The following is a 21,379-nucleotide window of genomic DNA, read 5'->3' as shown; positions in this document are numbered from 1 at the left end:
CGGCCGAAATTATGGAGCCGCCGCGAGGCCGCCGGAGAAACACTCGGCCCGGAACAACTCTCTGCACGGACCAACTGCGCCGCAGCCTTCAATCAATTCCGTGTTTAGTTACCCTGTTCGTTGTTGATATTTGTATCTGCAATTGCTAGGTTCCACCGGTAGTGGGCGGCAGGTTGCGATTCTCTCCCGTCCTGCAAGACGGATATAGCTGCATTTCTAGGTTCATGATTCCCGGGTTTCGCCCGGCGGTGGGCCGCTACTCGGTGGCATATCGAGCGTATTCGCGGACCCTTCAGTTTCATAGAGGCTCATTATGCAGCTACCATGTATGTTTGGAGCGGTTTGCATTGGGTCGTTCTGGGCTAAGTGTGGCAGACTGATGGTAGGACCCGGGTGTCGAATTTCTGGATCCCTACGGGAGGCATCTCAAAGAAGAATGCCCAAGGAGAGAAAGGTATCATACCGCTTTCACCCCAATATACTGGTCAGCCTCTAATCTGATTGTGTAGAGGATGCCAATGACCTCTTGATTAGAGGTGGCTTTCTCCGGCAGGTTGGGTCCCCCTGTACCTGCCACTGCTGGTGTCTAATCTCGTCTAGGCGTACTCTGGAATCTTTCACATGCTGCCCCTGGGTTTACGAGTGCAAGATAAACTGGAACGTCTCATTGACAAGCATATGCGCTCACTCGGTATGGCTCACTCCTCACGAAGCTGCTGGTGTCTAATTCCATGTAGGCGCTTCGAAGGTTTCCCTGTCCTCTATATCTTCCCAGGAGCTCTGGGAGCAATCAGGACGGCTGAAGGAGGGCTCAGAGGTAGGAAGCTCGCTTACATGAGTATGAAACTTGCTAACTTACCATCAGATATTCCGCTTCCTCGATCGGAAAGAGGCCCGATTTCTCCTCGCGCCCACACATGAAGAGGAAATCACCACTCTGGTAGGAAGTCTCACCAAGTCATACAGGGACCTCCCACTGCGGGTATATCAAATATGTAAGTGCAACGTTACTGGAGATGCCGTCATATCTAATACCTCCCCTAGCAAGGAAATACCGGGACGAGCCTCGGCCGCGACAAGGTCTCCTCCGTGGACGAGAGTTCATCATGAAAGACCTCTACACATTTGACTACAGTGTGGAAGAGGCCCTAAAGACGTACGGTCTAGTGCGAGCCGCGTATACGCGGCTCTTCGACGAACTGAAAATCCCCTACTTAGTCGCAGTCGCAGACTCGGGCAACATGGGAGGAAATCTGAGCCACGAGTTCCATTTCCCCAGCTCAAAGGGAGAAGACACTGTCGTCAGCTGCACAAGCTGCGACAGCGTCTACAACGAAGAGCTTGCGGACGGGCAGTCCCACGACCTCCAAGACACCGCGACCACCCACTCTGAAGGATTCAACATCGGAGGAGCGTCCCCCGAAGCAACTCCGACTGTCTCCAATGATATCTGGACGGCGATTTCGCGGGACAAGCGCACGCTCCTCCGCGCGTGGTATCCGAAGTTCTCCATGCAGAACGACATGCAAGAGCCGGTCGAGCGGGAGGTGAACTCGCACGCCGTCAAGGCCGTGGCTAGCGCGGCGGGCGTCGACCTGGATCTGAGCGTGGAGAATCCGCTTGAACAGTGGGCTACGCAAGCGCAGGCGGAGAAGGCCTCCAAAAGGCCCCGCGTATTGGACCTGTACGACTCGCAGGTCCGCGTATACAAACGCCCGCCGCTGAGCGATCTGCTGCAGCGCGCCCGCTGCGCCGCAGACGACATCGATTACACTATGCTGGATCGATTCCCGGAAACGACGAACGGCCTCAACCTCGTCAAGGTGCATGACGGCGACAGCTGCACCAAGTGCGGACATGGCAGTTTGAAAACCCACACGGCGATTGAATTAGGTCATACGTTCCACCTTGGGACGCGCTACAGTGAAGTCCTGCAGGCTTCTGTCATGGTGGACCGCTCCGCTGGCGGCAAGTCGGAGGACCAAAATGTGCCGATGGAGATGGGGTGTCACGGTATTGGTGTTTCGCGGATGATCACTGCCGTCGCGGACAGTCTGGCAGACTCTAAGGGCCTCAACTGGCCGCGCGCCATGGCGCCTTACGAGGTTGTCGTTGTTCCGACAAAGGGTCTAGAGGCAGAGGCAGAGAAGATCTATGATGTGCTGGCGGCGAATTCTACGTCGCCCTTCGACACCATCCTCGACGACCGCCAAAAACAAATGGGATGGAAGCTTGGGGATGCTGATCTCATCGGATACCCCGTCATTGTGGTGGTTGGTAAGGGGTGGAAGAAACAGCAGACGGTCGAGGTGCAGTGCCGGCGGCTAAACAATCTGCGTGAAGATGTTCCCTTGGAGCGTCTTCCTGGGTTTGTGAATTCGTTGTTGGAGCAGCTGTAGCGCAGACAGCCTTTGTATTATAGACACAACTGTACCAATAGTGCGTCAAATTGTAAAGCATACCCATAGCGGTTGAATCAGGCAAACTGGGGTAAGGTGCGGCAGTAAGATTAGGACAGGGAGGGCAAAAGAGGGTTCTATCAGGCGTTTTCCGGGAGAGACCACTGTTAGGTTGGATAACCAGTCGATATGAAAAGGTCAATAAAGACAAGTATAGATAGGGAAAAATGATGACAAGAGTGAGGCTCACTTGCTCCCACTACGCGGACCGGGATGCAGAACGTCTTGTTCTGAAGGGTTACCTCTTCTACAAGCGAATTAGCACCTACGCTCGGAATTAATGGTTAGGGAGACCCGAAAAGCTGGCGCCCTAACCACTCGACCATCTTGCTCTAATCGTCTGTGCTGAACTATCATTAACTCCAGCCTTAATTTAGCAACGGCCTTGGAACGGAGCGTGTATCGTCTGCCTCTCCGAGTTTTTAGTGGTCTACCTGGCTGCAATATAGTGGTGTTCAGTTTGCGGTCTAGGTTGATCAAGAATAGACATGCGTCTAGCAGTATACATTCTCTGCAGAAAGAATGAATATCTGTGACAGCACAGCTCTGAATCCAGCCTGCTTTGAATTTTACGCTCTTCATTAAGCCACTCGAACAGCACATGCTGTATGTGATAACGTTTCAGCCTTTAGCAGATATAAAAGTATCTATGTATTACGAGTAATGCATCTGGCGAGGCTATGCTTGCCAAGAGACCCCTCATAGATCTTCTTCACTGCCACCTGATCGCCAACTCAACCTGTGGGGCTCAGCCGTATGTATTGTGTATATGTTGGTTGATTTTGCACGGAGTACAGAGTAGGCTCATGCGCTTTGCGCTGACCAGCTGGTTCTCTTATTGATACCTATTGTGTATGCTGCAGCTAAAGTCCTTCAGACAATGTCCTTAAGTAATACATGTCCAGGACTGTCCCAAGATTCAATGGTGTGTTGCTGCCTTATGTCCTCGTATTCTGGGTCTTGGCTGATGTTATATCTAAGACAAGAATATGTCGATCCGGTAATCTCGTATAAGGATATAAGTAACATGTCCTATTGCCTCATAACTTGCATCCGATGCTTCTTGTTGAAGAAAAAGTATCGACCATGGATACTTCTTCATATGTCGTCAGAGACGCACACAGTGCTTTAATGTGGATGCGCGTAGTCGCAGGCATTAGCTCTCTTGCGGGACTAATCGCCTTTGGATGGTCACAGTATAACTTCGATGAGGGAGAGATCCTCGCCGAAGACCTGGGCTCCCCGTTCATCAGTCCTGTCGTTGGTGTGGTAAGTGATGATTTCTGAGGGATCCTCCAATCATCTATCTATTACGGGATAATAATCTCGTTGTATCGAACAGCTCGAATATACCCTTATTTGGTCCTTGTTAGCCGTGTCTATTCGATTATCCTCACGGTCTCCTTTCCACCCAGCTATCTACGTCACATTCGACTGCATCGCCTGGGCTGCCATACTCGCAATGATGATTGTCTACCTTATGTTGATGAGTGTCTATAACGCAGGCGACGGATATAATTGCTCGACATACGCTGGGGGCGGGGACTGTATTGGAAAGGCCGTGGCTGATGTCGAACATTTCGGTACGGCTATGGCACTTCTTGCGATGTGAGTAGTTTCTTTCCTCCGTTCGCTTGATGCAATGAGGCAATCAGTTCCTGATGTATGGATATAGGCTTATCCATTTCGGGCTGTTTGTGTGGGCGTGTTGTGTCACAGACAAGTTTCGAAAGAGTCCTCCGAAAAACAACGAGGACCTGAAATATGCCAACGCGGCATAGAGCTTAATTAACCATGAGATAGACCTACTTTTTGATAACGGAAATATGGATGTGCGATGAGAGATGTCGGTCCTTAGTGTTTAATGTCTAATGGCGTTAGGGCAAAATGGCCATGATACTACCAAGAAGTTCCTCAGCCCTTGGTGGTATACAATGTGTTGTATGTATCATGAAATATCACTGTAATCCTTCGAACACTAGGCTGGAGAGGCCACTTAGAGCTCTGCCACCCGCCTGGATGGCGCCGACGGAATTTTATAATAGAGAACAATAAAGCCTAAAGCAATTTGAACTTGTTAATGCAGATTATTTGTTAGGAAGTGGGGATACTGCTTGGCCCCACTCCAATTTCCCCTTCTATCCAATTGTTTGTTTATAGTGTGGTCCAGCTGAATAGAATAATTGCTTTTCCAGGTCGTGCTCATATTTCACCGCCCAGGGCAGCCATTAAGTCCTTTGCAAAGTGAGCCAACTTGGGACTGCTATCCATATGATGCTATGGAAGCAACTGTCTTCTATATACTCTTGACTTCACTCCCTCTCTCACTGTCCTTGCCAATCGGGGAGACCGAGCCATCTTACATGCCCGGCCCAGATGGACGAGGGACTATCGAACTTCTCTGGAGCTGCTTGTTGACCTTTGGATTGTGTGTTTGGACAGTTTTCCATCCCAATGTTATTCCCTGGACCAAATTCTGGAACCAGATTTATTATAGGATGGGAGGGATGCTCGGCACTATTGTGTTCCCAGAGCTTCTAGTATTTTTTGCGCTTGGACAATACCTGCAAGCAAAAAAGGTACTTAAATCCTGGGAAAAGCAGTTCGAGGGAAGCATAGAGAAAGAGTGGCTGGGCAAGCAGGGTGCCTTCTTTGTCGTGATGGGTGGCTTTGAAGTGGAATTTCAGGTGCCAGCACAAAGTACCACATGTGAAAGCAAAGAGTCTAGGACAGATGCGCAGGTCTCGTCTGATCCGGCAATAAACGAGAAGAGAGACCTCGTCAACGAGCTGCGAGATCGGAGAAAGTTTGTTACGACAATACGCCCAGATGGGTTTTGCAAATTACTCGAAGAGCAGTGGTTTCGAAATCTTATAAAATCTCAGAAATTGTCGAAGGATTATTTCTGTGAACGAAACATTGCAGATAAGGGGAACGCTGACAATATTGCAAAATTCCTCGTTTCCGTTCAGATATTGTGGATGTGTATACAATGTCTCGGTCGAGAACTCAGTGGACTACCTATTACTTTGCTAGAAGGTCACATCTTGATACAGATTTTGTATTCTGTCGTGGCTTATAGCTTATGGTGGGATAAGCCGCTTGATATCGCAGAGCCAATTTCGCTTCCACTCCCATCAGATAAAATATGTTCTCTTATCCAGCCAAGAACGGAATTTAACCCTCGTCCTTTCTTCATCACGGAACATACAAGTTGCAATAGCCCTACGCAAATGTTTGCCCGGGTAGCATATGATGTTGCAAATTATAACACACATCCCCTCGAGGCTTGTGCAATGCTCATGGCGTTACTGAATGGTGGACTTCATGCGATCGCCTGGGATTCGCATTTTCCCACAGCTACAGAGCAACTTTTGTGGCGGATCTCGTGTGTAGGGACAGGCGCTCTACTCCCTATGATATTCAGCGTGATGTGGAAAAATGGATCCGAACCTTACATCGTGCGAGCACTCTTAAACATGACGGTGCAGAATGAGGATAGTGGGTTTGGGACTTTTCTCGCTGAAATGTGGCGTGCTGCGAAGGACATGCACGAAGGAAGATTGATCTGTGGAGAAGAAGATGATAATTCTAGCCGTCCCGTGTGGCCAGTCTGGCTTCCAAAGTGGGCTCGTATATTTGTGCCTATTCTGTTTTTTACGCTACTCCTTGGATATCTATTCTGCATCCTATACCTGACAGTTGAATCGTTCCTGAGTATGAGGAGCCTACCGAAAGGGGCATATTCAACTGTTGAGTGGTCAGACTTCATACCTCATGTCTAATGTTGTCGGTATCCCACCTGGGGGGCGGGGTTGCTGAAGGTTTTTGGTTCGATTCGATCACATCAGCTCCGCCGTCCCGGATGCTCCTACTGGTCTGAAGGAATCATCAGGAAATTAATCGAGATTTAAGCATACTGTAACGTTAGTTAACATGCAGAGTTGATGATTAATGGTCCAGCTCTTCCCGCATCCCACCCAAAGAAATGCAAACACGTGCCATTGTCAAGACTGGTCGGCCTTATAAGCAGATCGATGTACGTTGTCCGTGTGCGGTTTTGTTCATAATAAACAATTAACTCCTCTATATGTGCGTTAGCCTCTTCACGTCATCCCTTTGATAATGTTGTAAGTTCCTCAGATCTTTCCAACCTCCGGATGTCTTGCCTGACGGTCACCTAGGGAATCAGCAAATTCTGGTGATGTGGCCTATTTTAACCTGGGTTCTCATCATCGGCCAGTGACCAGTAGTTCAAAGGAAGCGCAGCGGTGGTTCGACCGCGGACTGATATGGTCATATTCGTTCAATCATGGCGAGGCTGAGCGATGTTTTGAGAGAGCTGCTGAATATGATTCAAGCTGTGCGATGGCATTATGGGGTATTGCATATGCGGCCGGGCCAAATTATAATAAGGCTTGGAAATTTTTCGATCAGGAAGATCTTCGGGCCTCTATTAAAAGAGCAAATGATGCTTTAGCCCGTGCTGCTGAGTTGGCGACCCAGGCCAGTCCTGTTGAGCAAGCATTGATCAAGGCAATTACCGCTCGCTTCCCGCCTACAGACAGTATTCCTGATGACCTTTGCTTTTTGGACTTTGCGTACGCAAATGCAATGCGCCCTGTATATCAACAATTTGGCCGTGATCCCGACGTGGCGGCGTTATTTGCCGAGGCACTTATGTGTATCACCCCTCGGGGTCTGTGGGATTTAGATACTGGGAAACCAACTGGCGATCACACAGTCGAGGCTCGGGACGCAATCGAGTTGGCATTAAAGCATCCTGACGGTTATAACCACCCGGCTCTATGTCATCTCCACATCCATATGTTAGAGATGTCGCCTTTCCCAGAGTTGGCACTCCCTGCTGCCGATCGATTGCGTCGCCTGGTCCCAGACGGTTCACATATGCTGCACATGCCGACACACATTGATGCTGCAGTTGGAGACTATCGCCGTTCAGTCGACTCCAACCACGAAGCAATCCTTGCTGATGACAAGTACTTCTCTCGGGAGGATGCTTCTATCCAGTATGTTGCATACAGGGTACACTATATCTGCGCAAAGCTGTACGCTGCTATGATATCAGGTCGCTTTATAGACGCCATGTCAGCCGCAGAGAAGCTCGAGCAGGTCATCGATGTTAAATTGCTATCAATCAAGTCCCCTCCCATAGCAGATTTCGTGGAGAGTTTTCTTGGCAGTAAAGCACATGTGCTGGTGCGCTTCGGCCGTTGGAATGAAATTCTTGAACTTCAGCTACCGACTGACCGCAGTATGTACTGCGTGACTGTAGCGAGCATTCTCTATGCACGGGGGCTCGCCTTCAGCGCACTTGGTCGAATTGCAGAGGCGAAGGCTGCTCAGAAAGAATTTGAAGCAGCGCGGGTAGCTGTTCCAACATCTCGCCTTAACAGTATACCCTGCAAGGAAGTTGATGTACTTCGAGTTGCATCGTCAATGCTCACTGGTGAGCTGGAATATCGCCAACGGAATTACGATACCGCTTTTTCTACTCTCCGAAAAGCCATAGAGCTGGAGGATGCGCTTCCCTATTCCGATCCGCCACCCTGGATGCAACCTGTTCGCCATGCCCTTGGCGGCTTGCTGCTCGAGCAAAACCGCGTCGACGAGGCAGAAAGGTTATTTCGGGAAGACATTGGCATGGCTAAGGACTTTCCTCGGCGTAGAGCAAAACTTAATAATGTATGGGGACTGCACGGACTTTATGAATGTTTTACGCGCTCTGGCAAGATTGATGAAGCTCTCTTCATTCAATCGTCACGTGATATTGCCTTAGCTTCAGCTGATGTTCCAATTACTACTTCATGCTATTGCCGCAGATCTGCAGTGGGCGAGATTGGATACTGTCCATGAAATGGTCTGGCCCTTTTGGACAGTGATATTTCGGGCTACATGATGCTTTAAGTTCTAATATCGATGTTTACACGTTGCTTGTTCTCACATTGTATTGATAAAGTACTTGTGGCGACCTCCCATTCATGAGTTCCTGCTGTTCCTTCTCGGCGGACGTCTGCTTGTTGTTAGGCATTCAACCCCCTTTTTTTAAAAAAAAAAATTAATAAATAAACTAATGTATTACCGCTCGGATCTTAATAATATATATTTGTCGGGGGGCATATCGCGTCTTCTCTTCAAGATATATATGCGTCATGTGAACAGAGTAGTTTGTCATCTTGGTAGATCTGAACGGGAATCCACCGAGTGGGTCCTTGAAGGCATTTTACCCATATCTATTTTACTGATTTTCATTCGAAATAGCTATCGAGGTACATTAGCTATGTCCAGAGAAATGAGACTTGCGTACTAATTATGGATAGAAGAAGGCAAGAAGTCGCGGGAATCAGCAACAGATTCTCATCGTAGTCTGACTACTGCGATTCGTACTCAGATTGTGAGATATACAATGCAAGCACCGGGCGAAATCCACTTTATAACTTTCCATTCATGTCAGGATCAGTACCGTATATCTGTACCGCAATCTGAGCGCCGCATGACTTGTGGTAACAAATAAGAGTGTGCTCCTGCAGTGTATCATCGCATTATTTCTAGAATATGAAATGGCAGCCTTTGATCTGGACTAGCGATATCGGATCCAGAATACGAGTAGGACATTCTGGTGACTCGTGCCCCACTCGACCCTGAAATACATTATAGATATACACCAACATCCCTGATCCAACTGTAATGGCTATGAAGGAACTTTTGGTATTATGTTTTGCCCTTCAATTGTCAATTCGTCTAGTGTTCGGGCGGTTGTTTCACTTGGTCTAACAGTAAGTTTGTCATTTTCAGAGAACAAGGTTAATAAGTATTTCTGAGCATAGATGAGGAGAATCGTACAGAGCTGCTAGATAACCTCTTCGCTTCTTCCGAGTTTTTGTCTGATGTTCTCGCTCGATGCGCGTATGTTGGAATAAACTTTTACCGCCGAGGCTCTGATGAAGAATCCGAGATAGGACAGGCAAGTATCAAGGTCTATAAAGAGATTCTTCGATATGCAGGTGAAATATCAGCAGCAAGCACTCAAGCGCAAGAAAAATAATATTTGAAAGCCTGACTACATTTACTGAGCAACGTCTCAAACAGCCTGAGACCTTTATTGAGAAAGAAGAGGTGTATTTTCATCGAAAGGTCCAATCTGAAGAGTATCTGCGGCAGGCACAACAGGCCAATGAGAGATAAGTTAATTATGGATCGAAAAATAGATGAAAAGATACAATATGTTCTCTGATATGATTTCTAAGAGGATACACTTCCTTCTCGATGTCCACGGCCTTAATCCTTCGAGAATCAGCGAGAAGTTAGCCATATTTATGTTGAATAGAGATAGGCTATAAATCTGAATAGAATGAAAGGCCGAGTAAGAAGGGGTAGATATGGAATGGATGGAATCAGAATGGAATAAATAGGGAGTGAACGAATGAATTAGTATGGCACGGATAGATATTTTTCAGTGAATAATGCAGTGATTCAGGAAAACAATGTAAACACATGAATAACCCGGAATAGACAATATAGAGATATCAGACCATACGTCTGATGGCACTTTCCGCATCACGCCCACCACCAGTCTTCGTTTCCGCATTTTCCCTTCGACTCCTCAATAAAATTTTGAAAGTAAGTCTTCCCGTCACAAGATTTTTTCCAAGAAATGGATTCTTCTCCGACCTTAGATGCTGGGGCGGTATATATACAATAATAGTGCCCACGGTTCTTAGGTTTACAGAGAGTGCCCTTTTTCTTTTCGCATGCTTTCTTTGTTTCAGAGTCTTTCGGTATTGGTTGCTTGTTATGCATAGTATTACAAACCCCCCGTAAGTAGTGTGTTGGATCTTCTTTTTCAGAGTCGCAGACTAATTGATATTGACCCTCTCTTTCCTCGACAAGCCACTGGCCTTTAGGGCATTTATCAGTGCACTCCATGTTGTTGCGACAGGGGTCTCCTGGCTTTAAAGTTGCAGCTAAAGAGGTTGTGGTAATGAGCAGGAGGGTAAACAGTCTCATCTAATATAATAAATAGCATTATTAGCGTGTGATATATAGAAGTAGCAACCGCATTAATAACACTTTACCTTTCGTTAGAGTGGATTCTTAGAGTTATCCAAAAGTTAAATTTTTAAGACTAAGTTAAGAAATAAGACTTAAGGAGAAAGTCATTTAAATACTAAATAAAGAGTATCACTCCTGTGCCTCCTTGTTACATGCATACCATCCCTATTCAGGGTGAAAATGTAGGGGGGGAATGTATATTGGATAGCATACCTAAGGGCGGCTCGGAATGTAGGGCTATCGTTTATCCCTACAATAACATATCCCCTAGGCCGCGGTTCGGAGCTGCGGAAGAATCGACTCTAACAAAAGGTAAAGAGCTATTAATGCGGTTGCTACATCTATATATCACACGCTAACCCGAGAATCCATATTGGACATTGGAGTTGTAATAGATGGATTCCCGTTGTACATGCACAAGGTATACTGTGTGAGGGAGCATTTTGTCAGACAAACAGCATACGTATGGATAGTTGCTGACCTACATATTGATTTCGAGAACAATCGTACGGTCCGCCCGCGAACACTCCAAAGCCCTTGGTAAGGATATCAGAATACGCTACTCTCAGTTGAGTAGCCATGGACCCTCCACTGGAGAGATCAGAGACAGAGACAGCACTGGAGTTGACATTGTATGAACTGAGTACAGCTGCGGATGTACAATTTATTCCAGGAGCGATGACCGCGAGGGTTATAATAATGGAAAACATATTGAAAAGGATTCTCGTAATGTGCCTTGCTCTCAGGTGGAATTCTTTCGTTACTCGTTGGCAGATCGCAGAGGGGACCAGGTCATACTTTATATATAGAAATTAGTCTGTTCAAGGCAATGCCAGATCTGGTATCTCTTGTGGGGACGTGAACCTCAAGGTTACACTCCCTGTAAATGTTCAGGATATAGGAAAACTGAGACCCCTGTAGATTGCGGCGAAATAATGCCCACAGTTGAATTCATTGAATGATTCTAGGTTCGGGTGGGCTTATGTGCATGTCTTTGACTCCAGATGCCTGGTGACGCCTGTATGGCTCTAGATTGGAACCCCCGCATACCTCGCTCCCTCACAGCTCCCTCAAGCGCCCTTTTTATCAGTAGTTTTGGTACCATTTTCCACCGTAGAGGCCGCTACTCCAATGACAGTAGCATGAGCAAGAACAAAGTCTTCAAAATAATGGGGCGCAACTGTACAGAGAATAATCCCAGGTTGCACAGTCTCAGAAACTTTGATATCAACTATCCTATCAGCGTATATAACCTATAGCTGATCGGCTTGATTGTTGATCCTTTTTGAATGACAACTTCTTACCGGTAGAAATCCAATTAAAGTTCCAGCCAAGGTAAGCAAAACTGATATATTCAAGACCGATATTGTCTGGTCTAGAAGCCACCTGGCAGTTTGTCTTCAGAGACATCGAGCGACACGGACGACAACAGTTCCGGCAATAGCTTGTGTGATCTTTGCTGCAGGCTGCATTTGCTTGTTTCAGCTTCTTAGCAGATCGTAAAGTGCTTGATATCTCCTGTGCTAATTCTGGTAATAGACCACCGCACAAGCTAAGAAGATAATCAAGAGCAGCGCGAAGAGCGGAAGGTGTTGGTGTTTCTGCATTGGAATCGGATGCGTTATGGCTGTAGAAGATATAAATATCACCATCATATAATACAATCAGATTTAATATTTAAATCTTCTCTATTTGAAAAGTTAAAGAGAAACGACATGTAATAATCACAACTTATTATAATAAAACAGAGGGGCAAAGCACAGAATACAGAACGAGCAGGCTTTTAGCCAAAATTATTTAAATTAGTTAGAGCTATAAGGATGTCAAGGGGAACACGAAAAGCGTGTTGAGTAATGGTCATCCTATAGAGCATACAACATAACGTCATAACCACAATCTACAGGATAAAATAACAAGAAAGCGCAGTGAGAGGTCGCCCGGCCGCGGCTATCCACTCCCGCCTCAGCTGTCTGTGGCTGTGGCTGGGGCAACACAAGCCACTTCCCCAGGCGCACAGTAGTAAGGCTAACCGTCTCTTACAAAGATTCTGAGTATGAAGAACCGCGGCTTTGTGATTCTGAAAATATATAAGTTATTCTTTATCAAAACTGCCTTGTTTGCGGCTCTGTGTCTCTTTGTATCGGAGACCAGATTTATATAAACGAGGGATCCCCTCGTTCTCTCTTGTTACGATCAACCTTTTTACCTCCCCCGCAACCTCCACATCAGTATCTATCGACTCTCCCATTCTAGAAACAATACAGAACTTTTCAGCATGAATCCAAGAATCGGTGTTGGTGTCTTTGTCTTCAATCGACAGGGCCAGTTCATCATAGGCCAACGCAAGGGCAGCCACGGTGAAGGTCTGTCACTACCGAATATCGTTCACATCCTCTATCAAACTAACTCCAACCCAGGTACTTGGGCTCTTCCAGGAGGCCATCTTGAATTTGCAGAGTCCTTTGAAGAGTGCGCAGCCAGAGAAATCTCCGAGGAGACATCCCTCGAAGTGCGCGATATCCACTACATAACGGCAACCAACGACGTCATGCAAGTGGAGAACAAACATTACGTGACGATTTTTGTTGGGGCTCATGTCACCGACGAGAAGCAGGAGGCACGAGTAAGTCTCATAGACCTTCGTGGTTGTTTCAAGACAGGAGTTGACAGATAGATAGATTATGGAGCCGGAGAAATGTGACAAATGGGAGTGGGTAACGTTGGACGAACTTCGGGGGTTTTACGAAGCGTATAACTCCGCTGAGAAGGAGGGAACACTCAACTCTTTCGAGGGTCGTAGGCTGTTCATTCCGATTTTGAATCTGTTCAGACAGCGGGGGGATCAGCTTGGATCTGGCTTCGGTGTCCAAGCAGTGAAACCGGACCAGGAGTAAGTTTTGCTGTGTGCATTTAGACTTCGGGCGGATTTCTGTTTCTAGCGATATGAGACTAGTATAGAAGATATCTAGAACGCGTCTTTATCTATGATTCAACAACAACTGAAACAAACGTAGATATCATCTAAAATGGTACTGGACTACCATAGTAGGCGCCCTGCACGAGCGAATATGGCATCTGATCAGGCCACTGGGTGAGAATCACGTCTTTGGCCATTTCAATATGTGACCGGCTCACTGAGAGTCCATGATGATGGAAGAGGTCTAGTTGGTAGTCGACCCAGTACCGACAAACCTGGCCCTGGCCGTTGAACTCATACTGGTGGCGGCCATTTTTAACAAGCAGGTTAACAAAGTCGCCCACTTTTCTATCGGACGAAACATCGAGCTTGAGAACCTTCTGCGCCAAGGGCAAGATGGTGTATTCCAGAAGACTCACGACCATGTTGGCCTTCGAGCCGCCAGAAATCGAGGTACTAAGTACGGTATACGATGGTGTGATATTTTCGCCCACGCGGAGGAGAAAACACCAGTGATTCCCCCCTTGGGAAAGACTTCAGTGAGCCATCGCGTCGATCCACCAAGCTGCTATTCCCATGATCTCCTCTTGCTTACTTGCAGGAATGTACAACAATGGTTGGAAAGCCGGGGTCTGGGAACTATTCATACTAAAGACGTGTGCCAAACCAGCTTGGGCAAGCGCCTGGATATCTAGAGCACCGTATGCTTCCTCAAAATTACCCCACACACATACATACACACACACACACACACACACACACACACAAAAAAAAAAACAATGTTATCATTCATCCAGAGAAAGCAGTAAGCAGTAAGTAATGTTGACGCTCACACGACCAGAAAGGGACCGCTTACTCATCTACGGCAGACGACTATACCCAACACGGCAACATGCTGGCGGCCAAAAAGTCCCGCCGAAGAACCACCACCCCCGAATTAACAATTACTACTACCACCGGGACAAAGGTGCCCTCCGAAGCTTCCAAGTTACTGTTTCACGCAGGGCTGCCAGTTATTGGCTCCGCAGTAGCTTCCAAGGTACCGACCGTCAATTGCGAAAATGTCCTCTTCAGACACCCCCGCATCCGATGCCCCTCCAGGCGCAGGTAACGCATGCCCACCACTGTCCACCACTGTCCTGCCTCGCAACAGCCTAGGACTGACGTCCGTATTCCGGAAACAGTGAACATCAACTCGCTATCTGTCCCGCAGCTTCGCGCTCTCCAAACCCGCCTTTCCTCTGAACTCGAACACCTGACAACCTCGCATACCAAGCTCCGCGCCGCGCAGTCCAAATTCCGGGACTGTATCCGGTCGATCAACGAGGGTGTCGTCGGGTCGGAGAAGAAGGGAACAAATGGGAAAGATGACATCCTGGTGCCTCTGACGAGCTCCCTGTATGTCCGCGGCACACTTGTGGACCGAGAAAAGGTGCTTGTGGATGTTGGGACTGGTTTCTGCGTCGAGAAGGTATTGTGGGCTCTTCATTATCTGAAAGCATTATGTAGACTGACTTTCTATATAGACCCCGGCGAAGGCAGTTCAATTTTACGAGGAAAAGGTCAAGAATCTGGAGACGAACCTGACAGAGCTGGAGAAGATTGTACAGACCAAGAGCAGCCAGCAGAGACTATTTGAAGACGGTGAGTCTCCTCTCTGGATATTTGTTTTCATATCAGTTTACTGATGTAAACCCGTAGCCCTGAGACAAAAGTTGCTGAGTGAAAATACCTCTGCAACTGCGGCCGCTGTAGGCGGTGGCTGAGGCCCTTGCACCGGACATATGGGGATGTTGAGAAATCTCTATGTTTTATCATACCAAGGGGCACAAAAAGAGTATCATTGCTAATAGAGGAGTCGAATCGTACATGGAACAACTGCAAGTGATTCCCTCAACGTATTGCGAACCCCGTAGAACTCCGTGTCCGGTGTGCGGTCTCTCAACATGAACGGCATACACGTGGTAGGAAAGTCGTAACTGAGGTGTCCTAGAAGAGAGTGCCAAGATCCGCGTCTAACATTGCGAAGGAATCTCTTGAACGCGAAGGTGCAGATGGCTCTTGCCCAGCGCTCTGCACTTTGGTCTTGAAGGACTTGGATTCAGATCCGGTGTCGCGTACATCTGCGCTGTCAGAATTGCGTGTTGGGCCGAGGAGCTCCGCAACTTGTTTTACCCTTTCGATAAGCTCCCAGAGCCCAGCACCCTTTTCGTTGGGCACGGCCACCTGTTTCGGAGGGAAGAAGGTGTCGAGATTGGGATTGTATTTGGCAGATTTTCCGACTGGTAGGTTCGCGTGTTGTCCTAGAAGATTATCCCATTTTGGATCAAATATCGATGCACCCCAAGAGGTAAACGGGATCTGAAACTGGCCCACCGAAGTAACAGCATGCTGACCCTGAATATCAGTGGTATTTCTGCGGACGTATTCATCGTAACGGGCGATCTCCAATGCATAGTCCGTCCCTTTCAATCGATACCTGAGCGCGGTCTTTTCCACAAGTCTTGAAACTGGAGGTGAGTCTTTGAAAATCACTTTTCTTCGGGGCTCTGCAGCAATATCACCGACTGCGATATCGTGAGGGAATTGAACGCTATGGGCGAAGTTCTTCAATGAGGCATCAATTGAAGAGGCCTCGTGGAACTCAAGAGATTTAATCTCAAGTTGCCAGTCCGACCTAGATACAGGTTAACTCCCCATTTTTGGTATATCGGATGTGGCTAACCTCTCGAAGTCAATAACTCCTACCTGTAGTGGTGGTTGTCTGTCGCTAGACTGCCCACTCTTACGAGGTCTGAGCCACCGACGTTGAGTAACCTCATATTCTGTCGCAAGTGGGCTCTTCGAGAACTCTACCTCCAACCGCAGCATAGAATTCTTCGATCCCTGAAATTCGAAATTGACGGAGTACGCGGGCTCCACTTGCTGAAGCGTTTCTGGGGCACCCTCGTATGCTTCGAGCAGATCGGTCGCCTTGTAGATTTTGGCAAGAAACTCCTCGTGCGACACCTTTAAGCTAGACACCAAAGGACAATCAGCAGTGCTTCTATAAAGAGGGAAAGTATCTTACCATGGAATTAGCCTGCCCTTGGTTTGCTCATATAACAGCATTTCCCTGAACTCTTCGAAACTGTAGGAATCTTTGCCCTCCTGTGGTGCACGGTACTCGTCGAGAGCAAACAACCCAAGGTTGATTCGCATACGTAGATGGCCCCGGACGAACACAACTCCTTTCAGTGACAATTCAACCGCACAAAGTATGCGGGCATTGTTCTTGGATTGTATCAGATCAGACCGTGTGCTCCACGATTCTAATTCAAGCCCCTTCAATTTGTTCCCCCGGAGCAGAGCTTTGGCCAAGTGGCCTTCGGTTTTCACCACAATCTTTTTCCTCATCGCGGCGGGGTTGGGAGGCTCTATGATATAGACTTTCGAAGCCATGTTGCTGCTTGTCACGATTTCAACCCACTTTGTTCTGAGGCAGTGAGCTACCTTCTTCATGGTCGCATGGTCTTGTCCAAGGGCACCGATAAAACCCGGCAAGCCGTTCGGGACGAATAATGGGCAGTTGAATTTAGCACGAACGACGTCAAGAGACTCAAGTTCTTGGCCCAGAGATTCAGATAGAGATGGTCCTTCCTTTGGCCACAGGAAGAGCAACTGGGAGAAAAAGCGGGTTAATGTATGTTTTGATACTGGACTTTCGGGTACTGACCCTCTCGGGGAAGTCTGAGAGTACTTCTGGCTCTTTTCTCAGTTGCAAAATAGCATGCTCACGCCTTTCCTTCATCTCAGCATCAGCCTCCTTGCTCATGTTTTTGGAGGGGATCTTGGCCCATGCGCCCTTTTCTTGCGGCGCCCCCTTCGGCTGTGGTCCATCAAAGCTACATTTGCAAATCAAGCCTGTTAGGATCTCTTTCGCAGAAGCCACCTGACTGGCTTCCCCCCACAGACGAATAGTCTATTAGATGTTAGCACTTTGCACTTTGCTATGAGTACAGGAATGGTATCCCCTACCCAGTCGATGGGGCGTGGGGATTGGACGTAAGCTCCGGTCTTGTCGCTGATAGCGTGGAAGATCTCTCGATATCCTCGTATTCCTTGGCGGCTTTTGCCATATGGCGTTGATCTAGCAACATTGCAGAACCTGAGATAGATCAACTTCCTAGAAGCTGGGTATTTTGTCAAATTATCGCTTACTGGTCCTTGAAGAACTTGAATTTTGTGGGAAGCATTATAAAGTCTTCGGGATGGAATTAGTCACGCTGTATGTAAAGATATATTTTGCAAAGCTCACCGGTGGGATCATCTTTATTGATGAAGGATTCTCTGGAAGGGGCATTTGAAACCAAGCGGGTGGACTGATGGGATGCACCATGAGGTGCGCACGGTCGCCGGGATCTGAAAGAACCACGGCCTCTGAGTCCTCTTTGCGAGCCTCTCACATGGAAGGAGTTTGTTGGGGAGCAATTAGCGGCTGCTACAGTCGAGTATGATGGCCTCTGACGTTCATTCTGGGTAGTTAGCGTGGGAAGAGATCCCCGGGATTGTCTTGAAATCGTTGGTTGGCATCGACCTCGGGAGCTCAAAGCTCGACCATATCCAGGCAGCTGCCATTCTAAATGGGAGTTAGAGCTGAAATCGTAGAGCTCGATCAAGTCAAGGATCCCTTACCTTGGGCTCCAGATGTCTCATGGCTGACGTGGTGTTAGTGAGGGTGAGAAGGGTCAGAAGATTTAAACTTACTCCATGGCTATCTTTTGGACTGTTTGAATGTATTCTGCCTTTCAGATCACTGATAGAGGCTCGGATGCTGCTGAAAGATGGGGTGAGATAGTTTGTGAGGAAGGGAGGAAGAAAAGAAGTTTTAAGGCAGGACGTGCAAACGATATGAATAAGGAAACAAAGAACAGTGAAGAAGTGTAACAGAGGGAAGCTCTCGTTGGTATTCCTTCTAATTCTGGAGGAGGGAGAAACAGACGCAGGACGTCAAACGACTCGGGGAGTTATTTCGGATAATCACATTAGGAGGAAATTCATGCACCAGGTCGGACATTAACAGAGATTGATTGATGTAGTCATCTGTGATAGAGGATGCACAGGAGGAGTAACTATGGAGATGAAGAGACAAGGTGAATATGGCAACGAAGAAGTTCTCAGATGGGCATGTTGATGTATACCTCCCGGTCGACCTCTGATTGGTTCGTCCCTGCTCGATCCACACTAAACCCAAACAGGCTAAAGTGGACAGACGCGACGCCCCGACGCGTCCCAAACGGGAATGGCCTTTCGGATTTTCAACGTCTGATCTCCATCCCATGAATGATTGTTTACCTGGCTCATTGACAACCATCACCTCTCACTTCCACGTCACCCCCGGTCGACACTCTGAGACAATGGCTCCGGAGCCAGTGGATGACACCGACCCTGTACAAACTCGCAAGCGCAACGCTCACCAGCGCGCCCAGTTATGGATGACCAAAGGGGGTCTGGTCCGTGACGATTCAGATGATGAACTAGGCGACGAAGACCATCCTTGGGTCTGGATCTACGACTCAAATTCGGATGAGATAAAGGGTGAATCGGAGAGCACTCAGCGGACGGAGGAAGTCTCGAGGTCGGCGAAAAGGCGCCAGTCCCGTCCCAACAATAACAAGCGTCGACAAATCATTGGGGCCCGAATGGGCCAGTTCGAATGCAGACTTGGACAGGTAGTCCTTCTTAAGTCTCCAGAGCCTGGAAAGGACTGGGTGGGAATTATTACCGAGTTCCTTGAGGAGGACGATGATGAGGCCGAGGGTGAAGTGATTAAATCGGCCAACATCATGTGGTTTGCTTCTCCGGACGAGTTTATGTCGACGAGGAACAAGCGACGTGCCGACGCTCTTCCGAATGAGCAGTACCTGACAGCAGACTTTAATACGAATCCTCTCACTTCCATCAATGGCAGAGCGACCGTCATGTCGAAAGATGCTTTCTATGCAAAATACCCAAATGGCGATCCTCCGAAGAACAAGCACGAATTGGCTGAGTACAATAAATGCATCGTGTGCCGGAGAGGCGTGAACCAACTTCAAGGGAGATATACCCCCGAATTTCTTTGGGAAGAGGTGTACCGCGAGGATAGGATTTTCGACCTGGTCAATATGATCAAAGATGGCTTGAAAGCGGCCAAGAAGCGGAAGACCGTCGACAATGATGTGAGTCCATGCTCTCAGCACAATCTGGTTGCTATCATCTAACACAGCATCTCCAGTATGTCGACAGCAAAGAGAAAGAGGACGACGATTTTGCGCCTACCACCCCCAGGAAACGTCAGAAGGTAGCCACCAATGCCACCCCGCAGTCACGACGCCAGAAAGCGTTGACTACGCCGACTCACAAGAGGTAAGCGGAGCTGAGTATTACTGAAATTCCATACAACTGACGGAGCCGTAACAGAATCGTGGTCAAAAAACCCCTCGAATTTACCCCCCTCGGCACTCGTGTCCTCTCCCCTACCCATTTCGCCTCACCCTACCGTCAAGCACGGACCCTTCTTCACGTTTCTACCGTGCCCACATCGCTTCCTTGCCGAAAGAATGAATTCGAAACTGTCTATAATCATCTTAGCGCCGCGATCATGGAGGGCACGGGAGCCTGTATCTATATCTCCGGCACACCTGGAACAGGAAAGACAGCAACAGTACGTGAGGTGGTCGCCCAGCTGAACTCGGCCGTTCTGGCGGAGGAGATGGACGATTTCATCTTCGTTGAGATCAACGGAATGAAGGTCACCGACCCGCATCAATCCTACTCCTTACTATGGGAAGCCCTGAAGGGCGACCGTGTCTCGCCGTCCCACGCCCTCGACCTCCTCGAACGGGAGTTCTCCCACCCGTCACCACGTCGAGTATCATGCGTCGTTCTCATGGACGAACTCGACCAGCTAGTCACTAAAAACCAATCCGTGATGTACAATTTCTTCAACTGGCCTGCGCTCCGCCACTCTCGCCTGATCGTGCTGGCCGTGGCAAACACGATGGATTTGCCCGAACGCACCCTCAGCAACAAGATCTCCAGTCGTCTCGGCCTTACCCGCATAACATTCCCTGGCTACAAACACACTGATCTGATGGAAATCATCAGCACCCGCTTAGCCAACGTCCCCGGAAACATCGTTGATGCAGATGCCGTCCAATTCGCAAGCCGGAAGGTCGCCGCCGTTAGTGGTGATGCGCGACGCGCGCTGGATATCTGCCGCCGTGCCGTGGAGATCGCGGAACAGAACGGCGAGGCTGCCAAGGACGCGAATGGCGACGAAACCGAGTCCTTGCCGCCGACTCCAACCAAGACTCCTGCGCGACGGGACAAGTCCTCGAACAAGCAGATTCCACAGGCAAAAGCGGACACACAGCAGAAGCAGCTCAATGGAAGAGTCACCATCGCAACAATCAAACAGGCTATTCAAGAGGCCACCTCTACTCCATTGCAGCAGTGCCTCCGCTCACTTCCTCTTTCAGCAAAGCTCTTCCTCTCCGCCCTTTTGGCTCGTGTCAAACGGACCGGTATCTCCGAGTCTACCTTTGGCGATGTAATCGATGAGGCGAAGCGGATCGCTGATGCTGCGGTAGCAGTAGCTGGCGCTGCAGGCGCGAGCGTGAAGGATTTCTTGCTCGCCGGCGGCAACAGTGCGCGTGTTAGGGCTCTCGGCTTTGCAGCCATGGAACTGATGAACTCCGGGATTCTTGCTTTGGAACACGGCGGAACTCGAGGAGGGTCTACTGCCATTCCAAACCGAGACCGCAGCGGGAAAGTGAGACTACGGGTTGCGCTAGAGGACGTCAAAGCTGCGTTCCGGGAGGATGGTGAAGCAAAAGGGCTGGGCCTTGGACAGGACCAGTAAACCTGGGGGAAGACAGCTGTGCACGTACTGACTGGTTAGAGAAGC

At 48.5% G+C, this 21,379-nt stretch overlaps 9 protein-coding genes across 9 annotated transcripts; 7 read left to right on the top strand and 2 right to left on the bottom strand.

Moving 5' to 3' along the window:
• The first annotated feature begins 121 nt into the window (after positions 1-121).
• Positions 122-2,632, top strand: BDV59DRAFT_176607 (putative proline--tRNA ligase AIM10). The gene is made up of 7 exons (XM_073689470.1): positions 122-326; positions 376-454; positions 510-553; positions 601-691; positions 738-817; positions 866-995; positions 1,045-2,632. The coding sequence occupies exons 1-7, from the start codon at positions 225-227 to the stop codon at positions 2,397-2,399; spliced, it is 1,881 nt and encodes a 626-aa protein (XP_073548753.1). The 5' UTR covers positions 122-224; the 3' UTR covers positions 2,400-2,632.
• A 913-nt stretch (positions 2,633-3,545) lies between these two features.
• Positions 3,546-4,240, top strand: BDV59DRAFT_201304 (uncharacterized protein; the record flags this gene model as incomplete). The annotated part of the gene is made up of 3 exons (XM_073693769.1): positions 3,546-3,728; positions 3,802-4,067; positions 4,135-4,240. 3 exons carry the CDS (start codon positions 3,546-3,548, stop codon positions 4,238-4,240), a joined length of 555 nt encoding a protein of 184 aa, XP_073548752.1.
• A 423-nt stretch (positions 4,241-4,663) lies between these two features.
• BDV59DRAFT_19722 (uncharacterized protein) lies at positions 4,664-6,522 on the top strand. The gene has a single exon (XM_073692864.1). It carries the CDS (start codon positions 4,739-4,741, stop codon positions 6,242-6,244), a length of 1,506 nt encoding a protein of 501 aa, XP_073548751.1. The 5' UTR covers positions 4,664-4,738; the 3' UTR covers positions 6,245-6,522.
• A 305-nt stretch (positions 6,523-6,827) lies between these two features.
• Positions 6,828-8,851, top strand: BDV59DRAFT_201303 (tetratricopeptide repeat protein; the record flags this gene model as incomplete). Its single annotated transcript, XM_073693768.1, has 2 exons — positions 6,828-8,165; positions 8,801-8,851. The coding sequence occupies 2 exons, from the start codon at positions 6,828-6,830 to the stop codon at positions 8,849-8,851; spliced, it is 1,389 nt and encodes a 462-aa protein (XP_073548750.1).
• A 3,632-nt stretch (positions 8,852-12,483) lies between these two features.
• BDV59DRAFT_176603 (nucleotide triphosphate diphosphatase NUDT15) lies at positions 12,484-13,471 on the top strand. Its single transcript, XM_073689469.1, has 3 exons — positions 12,484-12,895; positions 12,950-13,155; positions 13,211-13,471. The coding sequence occupies exons 1-3, from the start codon at positions 12,808-12,810 to the stop codon at positions 13,424-13,426; spliced, it is 510 nt and encodes a 169-aa protein (XP_073548749.1). The 5' UTR covers positions 12,484-12,807; the 3' UTR covers positions 13,427-13,471.
• An 82-nt stretch (positions 13,472-13,553) lies between these two features.
• On the bottom strand, positions 13,554-13,874 carry BDV59DRAFT_201301 (uncharacterized protein; the record flags this gene model as incomplete). Its single annotated transcript, XM_073693767.1, has 1 exon — positions 13,554-13,874. One exon carries the CDS (start codon positions 13,872-13,874, stop codon positions 13,554-13,556), a length of 321 nt encoding a protein of 106 aa, XP_073548748.1.
• Positions 13,875-14,228: 354 nt separating this feature from the next.
• On the top strand, positions 14,229-15,334 carry BDV59DRAFT_176602 (prefoldin subunit 5). Its single transcript, XM_073689468.1, has 5 exons — positions 14,229-14,261; positions 14,319-14,556; positions 14,634-14,920; positions 14,976-15,093; positions 15,151-15,334. The coding sequence occupies exons 2-5, from the start codon at positions 14,511-14,513 to the stop codon at positions 15,213-15,215; spliced, it is 516 nt and encodes a 171-aa protein (XP_073548747.1). The 5' UTR covers positions 14,229-14,261; positions 14,319-14,510; the 3' UTR covers positions 15,216-15,334.
• A 104-nt stretch (positions 15,335-15,438) lies between these two features.
• BDV59DRAFT_201299 (uncharacterized protein) lies at positions 15,439-17,684 on the bottom strand (the record flags this gene model as incomplete). The annotated part of the gene is made up of 6 exons (XM_073693766.1): positions 15,439-16,126; positions 16,175-16,465; positions 16,520-17,109; positions 17,165-17,410; positions 17,467-17,596; positions 17,650-17,684. 6 exons carry the CDS (start codon positions 17,682-17,684, stop codon positions 15,439-15,441), a joined length of 1,980 nt encoding a protein of 659 aa, XP_073548746.1.
• A 1,161-nt stretch (positions 17,685-18,845) lies between these two features.
• On the top strand, positions 18,846-21,334 carry BDV59DRAFT_192755 (origin recognition complex subunit 1; the record flags this gene model as incomplete). The annotated part of the gene is made up of 3 exons (XM_073692102.1): positions 18,846-19,649; positions 19,706-19,836; positions 19,891-21,334. 3 exons carry the CDS (start codon positions 18,846-18,848, stop codon positions 21,332-21,334), a joined length of 2,379 nt encoding a protein of 792 aa, XP_073548745.1.
• Between the last annotated feature and the right edge of the window lie 45 nt (positions 21,335-21,379).

This window comes from Aspergillus ambiguus, assembly GCF_047715705.1.
Source record: "Aspergillus ambiguus strain CBS 117.58 unplaced genomic scaffold BDV59scaffold_12, whole genome shotgun sequence".
NCBI lineage: Eukaryota > Fungi > Ascomycota > Eurotiomycetes > Eurotiales > Aspergillaceae > Aspergillus > Aspergillus ambiguus.
This window is presented reverse-complemented; position numbering and strand designations above follow the sequence as displayed.